This window comes from Onychostruthus taczanowskii, unplaced genomic scaffold, assembly GCF_017590055.1.
Source record: "Onychostruthus taczanowskii isolate IOZ18803 unplaced genomic scaffold, ASM1759005v1 scaffold180, whole genome shotgun sequence".
Taxonomy (NCBI): Eukaryota; Metazoa; Chordata; class Aves; order Passeriformes; family Passeridae; genus Onychostruthus; species Onychostruthus taczanowskii.
In genome coordinates, this window is record NW_024499018.1 from 419,733 (window position 1) to 434,130 (window position 14,398).

Here is a 14,398-nt window from a genome sequence, read left to right on the forward strand (position 1 = left end):
AGTTTTTGTAGAGAAATACAAACTGGGGCCTTTTACACATCCTTCACAGAGTCCCCTGTATTAATTATATAATGTATTACAACATGGATACTGTAATATGTGATCATATATATATATTTTTTAAGTGACAGTTTTGTTGTTTTGCTTTTTGTCCAGATCTAGTGTTAAATACACATAATTCCTTTTCCTTAGATAATGAAACCTTTGTATTTAGAAATATCTTTTTCATAATATATTTCTCTTCACAGGGGAAGCAGTGAGGAAAAAAATTAAGTGGTTTCCTAATTTAATAACTTTGGCCAGTTGCTCTTTAAGTCTAGTTATTGTTGCTGACAAAGATAATATCCCCCTCCACTGCCTTTGTTTTAATCGTCTCTTCATTCATAGAATTTAATTTTGAAATAGTAATTTAGTATCTCTTGCCCAGTCCTTACTGAACATGATGGGTACCCGTTGTCCATATCTTCCAAAATTAAAATGTACTGATTTTAAGGGATTGGAATTGCCCATTTACTTCAGTGTTTTTCTACAGAAGTAGGATATGGCAGTACTTCGTTGTAAGGTCTTGGTTCCTGTATGTATGTCAGCTTGTCTTCCAGTTCCCTAAATGGTGTCCTCCATATCCTGTGGCATGTTGTGAAAGTATCCTTAAACTGAAAACAATGCTTGGCAGTAGACTTAGAATAAAAACTCTTTATCAACGTCCTGTTCAGCCAAGTCTTTTGAAGGGTTAACTCAAACAGAAAATGGGGAGCATTGAGAGTGGTGAATTCTCAGTTTACATTGCAGAAATATTTGATATTGTAGGACTGATGGTTGTTAATGAGTTGACTTCATAACATTAACTACTACCACAAGAATGACTGCTTGGAAGGGTCCTGTAAAGTAACATGTGGTCATCAAATTTACAGGAACTTAATTTATTGTGAATATTGACTTCCTCAATTGTTTTTTGTCCCATCGATTTATTTACGTGGCAGTTAACAAGGCAGTAATTTTGTAGATAGTTGTTAAAATATGTCAGGGCTGAGTTAACCGGAAGCTAGGGCTGGTGTGTGCATTCTCCCTAGCTTTGGTTGTTTGGAAGTACCGGGTCAAGAATTGCGGTTCTACCAGTGGGTAACTGATCTGAGTTGGGTGTCCATATGACCCAGTTCTGCTGCTCTTTAATTTCCACTACTTTGCCATGGTCCCTTTTTTTTATGTTTTTACCCTGGGGGAAGCCAACTCAAAGTACCAGTTAGTCACAGCACTGCAGAGGAAGCCTGGCTGGAAAATAGTCTCCTTCTGGTTGCTGCTTCTGATCTGGTTCATAAATGCTTTTGACAAAATAGCCAGAAAAATGGGAGTGAGTGGCTGAACAGCAGGGGAAGAGGAAAGAAGTTTTTTCATTTATGCTGTGTTGTTGTCTAGTTGTTGCCTGTGTTATGTTACTGTATTGCACATAAAATTTGAAATTGTTATCTGTGAATTTGTTTGCACTTGTAGTTGTTACACTTTTAAAACACTCGTGTTTTCAAATGAGTCTTTTTGTTTCACTTGTCTTGTTAGACTGTGAAGAAACTACTTCTAAATAGTTCATAGGGACTTTGCTAGCAGTTATTTTCTACAATTTTAGCAGTACAAACAAAAGTACAGTGTTTTGATGGGGGTGGGTGCAGAGAGAGTCTTAACACGACAAAAATGTTAAAATATATTGTTAAGTACTTTTGGTAAATCATCTGACCCATATGAAATTGGTAGTCATTTGGGTGACCAGTACATTTGTCCTGGTCTCAAAGAGAAGACTCAGTATTTATGGTATCATCCTCAATTTCATACTGTTGTGTTTAAATACAGATGTTTCAGACAGGAACCGTACCTTTCCACCCATGAATGCTGTCCAGTACACTTGTAACATATAGTGAAGGAGGTAATGCAAGCCTCCTCTCTTTCTTTTTGTGCCTTCTGAAAAATAGTCAGAGAAATTTTATTTTTATGAAGAACTGAAGTTTGCTATTTTGCAGCCAGTTCAAACTAATTAATAATTTTTACAGGCTGGCATTCTTATCACAAATTGGATATATTTTCATGCCAGTCTCTGGAGTTTTACTGGCTCTAGCAACTAAATGACAGGTATTAAAGCAATATTTTGTCTTTGACGTGTCAGCTGGGAATAGAAATCCAATGTAGTAGACCATGCATGGCTTAAGCTTTTTGTCTTCTATAAAAATTAGGAAATTACATTTAAACAAAATGCAGTTTATAGTTGTGGGTTTTTTGCAGCTACAGTCTTTGGATAAGAGATCTTGGCAGTGAATAATGGATTGTATTCAGCTGGCTCCACAGTCCTGTTTTTACTCTTAAAAATAGGAGACACCTGTTAAATATGTTGAATAGCATAAACTTACTGAAAGGAGTCTACAGCCTAGACTTCTCTGTAGTAAGCTGTCTGGAAGATTTAATACAAACTTTTCTTTTCCTGGGAATTGGCTCTTGTGACCATAAATTTGCCTTCAGTGAATTTGGATGTTGACATGGGTGTTTTTATATTGGTTTTATTCTAGGCTGTGAGTAAAAGTCATTTCTTTGTCAGAAGGTTAACCTTTCCTGGTGCTGCTTACATAATTTATTTTCCTGGATATATTTGAAGTATTGTATATTTTAAAATAGATATGTCATTCAGTTAAGTGTTTCAACTTCCAGTCCTCAAAGAGCATTTCTGATTCAAATTTGATTAATATTTAGTCAGACCTCAAAAAGGACTTAAATAGGGGCTTGATGAAGAAAAGGTGTACATAAAGCATACTAGGGGTAGGATCACATGCTGAGATTGAAATGAAAATTTTCCAGTCCAGAAAATAAACTTTGTTTTATTCAGTCCCTGCTACACCATCTTTCTCTCGCTGTCAGATTAGAAAGATTTTTGCAGAGCTCTGAGTATGAAAGTAGTAGGATGCTGTTTGCTAAATTGCATTTGCTAAAATGCAAAACAGGCAGCTGTTTTATTTAGTAAAGTAAGTCTCCTGTGTAATTCCAGTGTAGTTCTCCAAATGGAGAATTACACCGGGAGCTGTCTGGTATTTTAAAACAAACTGTTGGATAGGTCATAACCTTGATTAGACTGTTGATTTACTTCAAGGAGCAAAAACTTTTAAATTGGTGCAAAGCAGGGGCAGGAAAGTAAACTGAGGTAGGTGAGAAGAGTGCAGAACAACTTTTAAGGACTTACCAGAAGATTGCAGAGATGTTGGAAGACGTTTGCCTTTCAAAAATATGGCAGAATTCCACCCACAATATCAAGAATATTTCTTAATATTGTGGGTGGAATTGAATAAATAAGGTTTCAGAAATTACTTATTTATGTAACTGATTTCTTTTGTGACAGAAGAGGAGAGACTCTCACTTTTCAAAAGTGAGGAAGGAATTGCAAGCAATATTGGAAAAAAATTTAGAAGTGCTGTTGTTCTAAACAATAAAGGAAATTGATACTAAAATTGAGCAATAATAATTAAAATGTCCTAATTAATTTACAGAATTGCTGTAATAAAAACTAAGGTATTTTTGTACAAATTAAGGGTATTATTACATTGAGCATTGTGTAAGTATGAAAAATCTGTAATCTGGCACTTTTTTCTGCATAATTTATTGTTTTTTATTTAATTTAACTGATTGTGAGGGTGTCCAGGTTACTTACTTTTGGTCTCTATATTCTGATAATCCAGCATTTAAGGAATTCTTTTGTTCTGTTGACTTAAAGCCTTAATTTCTATGCCAGATTTCTGAGAAATGTTAGGATCATAATGTTAAGTAAGACAGAGCTGTCTGCTATCTGTGGACAGATAATTAAAAGCTTAAAACAAACAAATGTCTTCACATCTAAGAGCAAAAGAGTTGACACCTATCATTTTGGCCTCTACTGGTGTGTGCCTAAATGGTATCTGATCAAGTGATTCTCAAGAGCAGAATATTGCTTCAAAGGCAGCGTAACAGTTTTTTTCCTTCCTGCTGCTTTCAGAGGAACTGCTGTTGAAAATATTTTGAGGAACTAAAGCTTTCTATTTAGAATTTCATTCCAGCAATAAAAATGTGTTACTTCTCTGTGAATAGCTAAAATACTACAGCTATTGCAATGTCTGATACTTGATTTATATTAATTTGCAGCTTCTGTTTAGAATACTAAAATGGTGACTTGATTTTACTGAAACAATACAATTAATTATCGTTTGAAGCTTGCAGGGTTAGGATAGTCAGTTTTTACTGCTTAAACAATGAAAATAGCAGGCTGAGGTGTAATAAAAATTGATTTCCTTCCTGTATTTTCATGCTGCTCCTGTTTGTCTCTGTTTATTTGGGCTTCCTACAGAGCTCTCACCTGTAAAATGACTATCAATACCCGATATTAATTACATTAAATTACAAGTCTGGTCTTAAACAAAGCACTTCACATGTTTATAGATGGTTGCAAAGGAGCTTTTAGACTCAGTAGAGGGATTCTTAGGTGTTGTCTTTTTTACTAGTTGTGGCCTAATCTGATACTAATGTTGAACATAAAAGCATTTGAAACTGAATTTTAACTATATGAATGTAATTAATATTTATCCTTTTTATATTCATAAATGAACACTGTTTATACAACATACTAAATGTTCTTCTGTGTGAGAATATTTCTCAGTGGTGTGGAATGTCTTGACAATTGCTGTTCTGAAGCACTCTAATATGACTTCCAGTGAATGTATCTGTTGTTTCCTCTGTATCAAGTCTGTTGTTAGCACTGCCTTTCTAAATAGAAAACAGGTATGTTACCTGAGTTGCAGCTATAGATATTGGCAAAATACAGGTAAAAGTTTGCCTGTCTGTAGAGAAGTTCTCAAATGTTGCTTGCTAACTGGTGATTTAAGATATTTCATTCTGCATTTTTACACATCTTTGTGTTCTATTTTGTAATTGACAGTTTAGTGTTAATAGAATACAGGTAGAAATAGATTATTTCTTTTGACTCTTCCTGAAGGTCCATACTGCACCTCCAAATTTTTACATGGTAAAAACCTAAATACTTCTCACTGTAGTCTGTCTGTTGATATTTCTGTTGTTAATCAGGTGTGCAGTCAGTGACAGTAGTCACTTCTGATTGAAAACTCGTGGTTTCCATGACAAAACTAAACCAACAAAACTACTACGTTACTGAAAGAAGAGTAATTTCTTGGATTTCCTTTCCTCTACTCCAAATAACGCTCTGGTGCCTGAGCTAACAGCTTGTAGCAAGATCTTGAGATATTGGGTATTCTCACTTAAAAAATTATTCTCACGGTACTGAGTTCTCAGGACTACTGCAAATGATTAGCAGTGTAGTTTTAGCCCTTCTGACAGTCAGCATGATGCAATCTTGTGGCAGGTAAGTAAATTCCTCTGTGTTATATAAGTTTTCTATTAAAGCCATATTTTGAGAGAAAAATATGAAGTAGCAGTGCCAAGTCCAGAAAGGATCTGCAGCAAGGCCAGAAACAAAGCTGTAGAATGTCCACTATCTAGAATTTTGCATGTGATTGGTGTCTTTTAACTAAGATTTTGTTCAGTAATATGCAACTTACTTGTTCTGTTTCTCTGAATAAAAAGGGATTTTTAAAAGAAAATAATGTGCTTTGAACTTGCTTGTTAACCAACTCTATAATTCTCTTCAGTCAGGGCTTAAGTAATGATGTCATTTTTGAAGACTAAAGACAAGTGTAGGCACATGCATCTGTGCTTCCCAAAGCATCCCTTGGGGACAAAGCGCTCAAATTGCACACACTGATGGCCTGGGAATGAAAATTTGCATTTGTGTTGCAAATTTTCTTGTCTGCTAACAGATAAGTGAGGTATCTGTGTAGGGTGGAGCATGAAACAATGATTGACCAGGTTGTAAAGAGAGAGGTAAAGTAAGTCAAAGGCAGCAGAGCCCTCAGCTTACAATTCAGTATAAAATGTACTTGTGAAGGACAGGTTTGTTTACTCCCCATTTCCTCTGTATTTGTTGCTTTAATTATTTACTGCAATGTACTCCTGTGTCTCAAAAAAGTGAACTTGTGAAAAAGTAGTGAGTAATTTTTTTGAGATTACTCTTTCATATCATGTGTGAGGAAATTAAATGTTATTCCTGTGAGAGAGGCTGTCTCTCAGAGACGGTACCAGAATCCTGATTCTGTGGCTTTTGCTTTAGGGTGCTTGATTTTCTATGTGAACTTGTTTATCTTTCTCCAGTATTGTATTTCATAGTTTTTCTTTGACAAAGGTGGTTTCAAAACTGCATTTGCCTAATAGATACAATGACATAAACTAGCCATATTTACATTTGTGGCTGGAATTAAAATTAGGAAACTGGTGAGTGGAGCTTACATGAAAAATTTGATTTCGTAGTTCGTTGTCATGATATATGGTAATTAGTTTTGGTACATGATGAAATGGTAATTCCCATCTGTTCCTCTGTGGAAGTTGTTGGGAGAGAGGTGTCTTTGAAATACTTGTGTAGCTATTTAATTTTATGGTATGTTCAGCTGATTAATTAACGTGTAACAGAGCTGTGTTTTTACTGTATAAACCAGATGTATTTTCAGTTTGTGCACTACAAGTGTCCAAGTGTCAATGTCATTTTGAGTGGTCTAATATGTGCAAGAATAGTAACTCTGATATGTAAGGTTTGAAGTTACGTACCTCAGGTATGTTCATGCTGTTTTGCCCCACTGTCAATTCAGAAGAGTTTGTCTTCTCAAAGAGTAGCTGCACTGAGTTTGTTTATACCTCCTTTACTGTGGGGTAAGACCCACGTGTATGGTCAGGGGCCACTGAAGAATTGCCGTGCACCTCTTGTGTAGCCACGCCTAAGTGAGGCTGTTAAATTAAGACATTTTGTTGAAAAGTCTAGTGGATATTAAAGCAGCTGTTTTTTTCATACATAATCAGAAGTGACCTTTGACACTTTACCACAAAATAGTCATGTTTTTGTGCTGCAGTGATTATGTTTCACCAATAGTTGTCAGAATTGTCTGACAAAAAATTGGGAAGTTGCTAAAAATTCAGATGAGCGTTTTAAACACATGAAGCAAGTTAGTAAGGTGTACCAATCCTACAACTGTTATCAGACTGTATGTGCTGTGGACATCAATTTTCTGTGTGTACTTAAGCAAACAACTTCTTGTCGCTTATTTATGAACTGTTCTTCTGTAAATGCTTCTACTAAGTGCTGTACATCTCCCTCCTCACCCCCAGCAGAGGAAGTACTTTACTGTGAAAACCTGGCTGAGTTAGAGAAGTCTGAAGTTGTTAAAACATGTTAAACAAAAAATCCGTGTTACATTCATTCTTCTTTTTCCTTCTTAGTGTCCTCATTTACCTGTTGTTTATATCTTTCCTCCCAGAGTCTATGCCTGCATCATCTCCCAGCTTAAAAAGGGAAGTTCATTCCTGTAATCAACTTCTGCTTTAATTTTAATTTCTCTTTTTATGTGGTCTTTATAATTACCGACTAGTGTTCTTTTCCTCTGGTTTCCAACAAATTCAGGATTTGACCCTGCACTAGGTTAAAATTGTTCTAGATCCTGTTGCTGGTGGCCACAGACCGTTCATGTTGCCCCTCTGTGACAGGAATCCTTGACAATTAGGCATATTCTTTTTAAAATTCGCTGTCCCTTTCTTAGCTTTTTCTGTGTTTTTCCTCGTTATTCTGTAACATTTGATTGTGGGAGTATCCGTCCAAGTCTAAAAGTAATCCCAGGATTTACGTTTCTTCATGTCTTCTCCTGACGCTGTACTCCTGTACTCTGCCTCTCTCCTGCACGTGTGTCTCTTTTTGCTAGATTTGCAGATATTTTCAATGTCATTCTGATTATGTCCTGTCTCACTCTGTTCCTGAGGCATCAGTCTGTAGCAAGTCTGAGAGTAAAAATATAGAACTCTAAATCCTGCATGAGCTGTGGTGCTGCTTTTAGCATTTTATGTATGTGATTCAAAAAATGATCTCTTTGTAATCCGAATGTTAGGTTTTTTACTGAGAAGCCTCAAACATTTTTTAAAATTTGTTTTAATGATCTTAATTAAGAGTCCAAGAGATCCTGTTTTCCCAGGAGTGGTGTTGAAAAAGTGAAGTGTAAGCACGAGATGTTTGTTTCAAAAGTTTGGCAAGCTGTAAAAAAAGGTGCGAAGTTTCTGCAGCTCCCAGATGGTCAGGAGCACATCTGAAGAGAGCAGTTTCAGTACTTTAGAGGAGCCATGTGATTTCATAGGCTGTTAAATAAAAAATGTCTAAAAATTCTTTGTCCTGAAGCCATTCCAGATGTACCCACTTGTCAATAATTTATTTATTTTTACAGCTTTGCAAAAAAGAAGAGAAAATGCTAATTAAATTCTGATTGTAACTGTATAATAATTTTTTGTAGTGAAGTATACTACTTGGGTGAAATCACTGTTGATAGATAAGTATGCTATATCTGTGTACTCACATAACTAGAATTCTACATTTCAAAATACTATAATCTTACTTTAAAAATGCTTTGTATTACTGTTTAGGTGCTTAGTTATAATGAACATACACATAAAAGTTTTAATTTTTCTGGAAATACTGTTTCCATAACCTATTAAAAACAGGTTATGTCCATTATTAGTATTCTGTGACTTTACTGCTACAGTAGATAAATTTTTATAGCCATGCCAGAGATCTAAAAATTAATGGATCTATTTATTGTTGGTTTATATTTTGCTTAAAATTGGTTTTCATTTAGCCAAGAGATAATAATATCATAAATCATGTATCACTGGTTTTTGCTGATATCTTAGTGTCCTGCAATCCTAGTGAACTCAATATTTTTCTACTCTGCCTCCTGCTTGAAGCAGGGTCAACAACAGTGAGTTGCTCAGGACATTGTGAGTTGAGTTTTGGGTATCTCCCGTGAGGGAGATATACTTAAACAGAATTTTCTGTGCTTAAGTTTGTATTGCTTCTTGTTCTGTCACTGGGCATGACTGACAAGAGTCTGATTCCACCTTCTAAACTCCCTGTCCCACTTCCAAATTGGGTAATTTTGCACCATGGTAAGATTCCTTTGAGCCTCCCCTTCTCCAGGTTGCACAGTCCTGTTTCTCTTAGCCTTCCCTTATATGACAGATATAAAAGTTCTAAGAGATGTCATTTTATATCAAAGCTTTCCTTTTCAAAACTACTTCTCCTCACAATGGTAAAGTGTAGTGGTAAAGCTGTACAGTTCAGCTCAAAAAAGATCCTGAGAAATAGTAAAGTGATCTATTTTTAAAATTATTTATTTTTCAACACTACCCCTGTGTTAACTCCGTTCTTCTTTCAGTCAAGGTTTATGGTTTTCATAAAGCAGTTATTGGAACACTGACTTTATAATGTTATCTTATATCCCTAGGAATCTTTTTCAGTATGGTGGTCGATATTTAATATAATGTTTTATATAATCTTTTCCTTCAGAAGAATGAGGTAGAACATTCTTTGACTAATGGACTACCTTTTTGTAAAGAATTTTTCCTAAATTTTCATTTCTAGAGCAAGCAACAGTGGCGCATTTTTGCTTAGTAAGGACAGTATCCTTAGTTTCTCCTGGAGAAATAAATTTTTTTCCTGAGTATTTAAAAGAATAGAACAGACATGTTTTATCAGACCTTCTAAAAGAAGACAATTTCACAGGCCTGTGGGTACCTGCAGACTGTAGGCTGGTAGTCAGCAGTCCTGTGTAGGTGGAACCTTTCCTTCACCAGCCCTCTTCTGTTTTGTTCTTAGTCTGTGAAGTAATTTTGGCATTCTGTTGTTCCTTCTCTTGGATCACTCTTTCTGAGGCTCACAGGCAGAGTTACATAATTTACTGTTCACACACAGAACGCACACAGCTTAGTGTTTCTGTGAATGTACTACTTTTACTCCCTTGTCCATCTTTATTCTCTTGGCAGACTGTTGGCAAACCAGCAGCAAAACCCAGCAGGATTTGGGGGATATTAGCTTATATTTGAATCTTCTTTCAGAGTTAGCATGTTCTTGCTTTGAGTTTTATCACATTCAGATTGGTGCTTTGAGCAATTTTGTTCCCTTCATAGAAGTAAAAATGAAAGGTTCCTGAAATGCAGCTTCTTCTCTTATGTGTTTTTACTTGCAGAATGCCAGTGCTGGTCCTTCATCTCTGGTTACTGATGTTATTACTGTAATTTCTCTGTTCTCCAGAACTTTTTAATCTAAACTTTTTTGCTGTACTCACAGTATTACACCTTCTGCATGGCCAGGACACCACCAAACTGAGCTGAGGACCCTTGTTCATGTAGACTTTATTTGCAAATCTGTGCTAGGTCTTGAACTAAACTATAATCTTTTTGTCCAAAAAGTGGTCCCCACTAAGTAAAGAGCAGCATAATGCTTCTACTGAGGCATGTAGAAAATGTCAGGATATTTTCTTTAGGGTGAACACCTGCCCATGGGGCATGAACTGAGATGAAAAATGTGCAGCTGGTGCCTGAACTTTGAGGAAATGTAAAAATTTATTGAAACATCCTTTGCTTAGCACTCAAACATCACACTTACTAGTGTAATTTGCAAACTAATAATACCTGAATCATTGTGAGAGCTTGACTTCAGTCGCACTGCTTTTCCAGTCTGTTTTTCTATTCTGAGTTGATTCAGAAGTTTCTGAAGTCTTTATGTGACTGTTCTGGCAAACCTGCAGCTGTAATACAACCCAGAGGACTGAAAACTGGGAAAAGGAAAGGGAAGGAACAATGGGGAGTAGGAGAAGATAAAAACTGTTTCATATGAAGGGCATGTGAAAATTGCTGTAGTTTTACCTATACTATATTAGAATTGAAGCCTGTGTATCTCCCAAGAGTAACTGTTTTCATACCTTTGCAGTGTAGTTAATATAAATACAGGCATTCCCACACAGTTCTATAACAAATGTGGATTTTGAAGTTTCAGAGAACATATGATAACTTCACAGACTCATTAATGTTGATGAAAGGCCACCTTTATTGCTGAAAGACTGTAATTGCATCACACTATTCTTTTACAGTTCTTCATTGTGGTTCAAGTTTTACCTCTTGGTTCAAGACAAAAAGCTACTTTTTACTGGTTTTAGTCAACTCTTCTGTTGTGTTCATTCTCCTAGGAAAGGGCAACATGGTGTATGCTTTCCCAGACAGTGATTTTAGTACAGCTGTTTACTTTCCATTTCCTTATAGTTGTATTCCAAAGTTGTTTATATGTCTTTAGAGTCTTACATTATCTTACAGTACAGAAATGTAGGCTTTTTAGAATGAAAAGAAGTTTTAAATTATGACTATATCATGGCATGTTGAGTTCAGAATATATTTTTTTTTATGCCTGGCTAAAGATGATTTTGACAGTGAGGGAAATTGGACTCAGTTCAAAATTTGTAGTTTTAAGTCATTAAGCTTTGCCTCAGCTTTCCAATGTTGCCTTGTAAATTCACTTGAGGTCAGTTCTGTACTAATACTTAGTGTCCATTGGATCAGAACAAAAATATCCAGTTCCTGAAAACAGCTCTTATGGGCAAGTAATTAGAAAAATAATTAATAGTAATCATATGCCATGGCACTTTCTTTAGGACAATGTCAGGTTATAAAAAGAAATATCCAGTCCCTTTAAATATGTTGACATTGTAATATTGTTTTAAATACAGGTACAGAGAGGCTCTTGTCAAGTGGGATGAAGCACTTCAGTTAACTCCAGAGGATGCTACACTTTATGAGATGAAATCACAGGTAAAGCATGACAATTCTTTGCCAGTTTAGAAATTGGAAAATAAAACATTGTGCTTGTGAACAGGTACTGGGCAACATTTTTAGTTGTTGTGTACAGGAACTGCAACACGATTTAGGTATTTCATTTTTACTAACTAACAGTGTGTCTTTTAACAGAGATTGGAATAATGCTGTTATCCCAGCCAGTCACAGTAAACACCTTTGTTGGGTTGGAATTGGGATGCTACATTGCAGAGAAAAAAGTGATACTGGTGCGATCAGGGAGAGCCTTAGTGTGATACATTAGCAAATCTGACCACTAAAAATCTGCTTGCTCTTTCTAAAGATTGGGCTTAATACTATCTACTGTCAATATTAAACATGGGTACTGTGTGCAAATGGTTTGCTTCAATCTGGTTTTGTATTAAGTGTTACGTAGCTAAATCAGTCATGTAAAAGACTTCATAATATCTCCTCTAAACCTGCCCTCTTTCAGTTGGAAGCTGTTCCCCCTTGTCCTATCACTACCTGCCCTTGTAAAAAGTCCCACTTCTGCTTTCTTGTGACTCCCATAGGAACCCTCCAGATTCTAGGAAGCATCTCAGCAGGCCCTATAAGCTGTGCCTATTGAGTTTCAGCAAGTGATCTTGAAAAACTAAATGGTTTGAGGAAGAGAGGAAAAGAGAAAAAAAAAAATTGGTGAATATATTATGTAACTTCTAGGAAGTTTGCTATACTGTTTAGTTTTTAAATCTTTGTGTTACTCTAATTCTTTTATTGTGTAGAAACCCCAGTCAAGACCCTAACACCCCTATTTCCCCAAAAAAGAAGCCAAAAAAACCCAAACCCCAACAAACCCCAAGAACCAATGCTGGTGCTTTTCCAGGGTGTGGTGGCTGCTTTTTCTAATGGATATTACCACCTTTGCTCCTCACAGTCATCTTGTCTGTTGAAGAAAGTTTCATTCTGCAAAAGAATTACTAGACTAATCGTGACTTCATTTCAGGACAATGAATACTGAAGGATGCTTTTGTTTTATTTAGCTGCAGAAGGTTTAGATCTTACCAGGTTATGCCTTTGGTTTGAGACATTCTTATAAGGCTTGAAGATTTTTCTTTAAATTGTTTTGGGAGAAGTCTGTTGTTGTCTTTCCAAAAGTGTTAGTGTAAGTGAAAGATCTGTCTAGCCTAGTGGAATGGCTGGAAAAGAGTTACACAACTGGCACGAGCAGGTAGCAATACTACTCTCTTGATCCTTTCCCCAGGCTCCAACAAGCTTTGGCCTGGGACTTCTCTGTATTTAGAAGTGCTTGAAAGATTTTCTTCAACAAATTTGTTTCAATGCTTTCTGTTCCCTTGTAAATTTCTACTATCTGCAGAGCTATGTATTAAGGAATTTCAAATCCTGAGTATGCATTATTGGAAAACAGGATAATGCAATTCTGCTTTAATTAGCAGCACTCCAGATTGCTGTAAAGGATGTTAACTTAAACAGCAATTCCTTTATAAGTTTAATTTTTAACTTCACTAGTGAAGAAGGTCTTCATGTCTGCTAAGATGTGAAGATGGTATTGGTAAATTTTATTGTCATAAAGATTTAACTCTGCTTTGAATAAAACAGAAAGCTGTTAAAAATTTCAGGACAGTTCTGCTCAGCCAGACAAATTAGTTAACAGCTCCCTTATAACTGTTTTTACTATGGTCTTACGTGAATGCAAGAATTTCACATAGGTCCCCAAAAGCATTCTGTTCAATTGAAATTACACCAAAAGGAAGTATTTTCTCACTGAAAATAGCAGGAGAACTGTGAAGTGTGTAAGCTTACCTGCATCGGAGCTATGATGCAGTGAATTATCCAAAGAGGTGCTTACTGCAGTGTGCTTCAATCTGTGCTCCAGATTATAATACTGAGGGCTTGTTGGTTTCTTGGCTCCCCAGTCCCTGTATTTCAAAAAAATGGCAAAGGTGAGTTAGAGACACACAGCTTTTCTGCTGACCAAGAGGAACTGAGAAACAGCTGTGTTACTCTCATTCATCTTGTGAATTATCTGTTCTTGTCTAATGACACAAGTGGACAATAATGAAAGCTGAAGAAACTGAAAAAAATGCTGAAGAAGCCCGAGCCTCTCTTCTATCATGCCTTTGCTTTCTTTCTGGAAAAAGAGAGCAGTTCTCTGCAGTTGCACCAGTTCTTTTTGATTTCACTTTCTTGTATTGCGTAACACTTGTTACACTGTGAATGAAAGCACAAGAAAAGCTTGTGTACGAAATATACATGTATAAAACTATTTCTTGAATCTTTTTAATAAAACATGTAATGTTTCAATTGGTAATGTCCCTTTCATACATGCAAATAATTATTACAGATTTTTTTTGTCGTATGACTTATGCTTACTGGAAGCTGTTTACTAGAATGTGTAATTTGATAGCTTTGTACTTCTAAAAGCAGTGATGTGAGCTGTAGAAATCCACTTTTGCCAAAGTAAAAATACATAATTCATTCAAAAAATGTTGTGGCCAGTATTTAAAAGATACCATCTTAGAGCTGACTGTGTTATTCCAGTCCAGCATACCAGCACAAATACTGTAGCTATTACAGTGTATTCAGTGAAAATATTTTGGAACTGTATGGCAGCTTCAGAAAGGCCTTGACCAGCACTGGGCCTATAAAAATTCCCGTCTTG

The 14,398-nt window shown here is 36.0% G+C and overlaps 1 protein-coding gene across 2 annotated transcripts in view; it reads left to right on the top strand.

The window, feature by feature from the left end:
• The window catches only part of TTC33 (tetratricopeptide repeat domain 33), a 43,718-nt gene that overhangs the window by 12,462 nt on the left and 16,858 nt on the right, over positions 1 to 14,398 (top strand). For both annotated transcript variants that reach the window (XM_041400999.1, XM_041401000.1), the window contains exon 3: positions 11,655 to 11,736. In XM_041400999.1, coding sequence (XP_041256933.1) covers positions 11,655 to 11,736 — 82 coding nt within the window. The remainder of the gene's footprint in view (positions 1 to 11,654; positions 11,737 to 14,398) is intronic.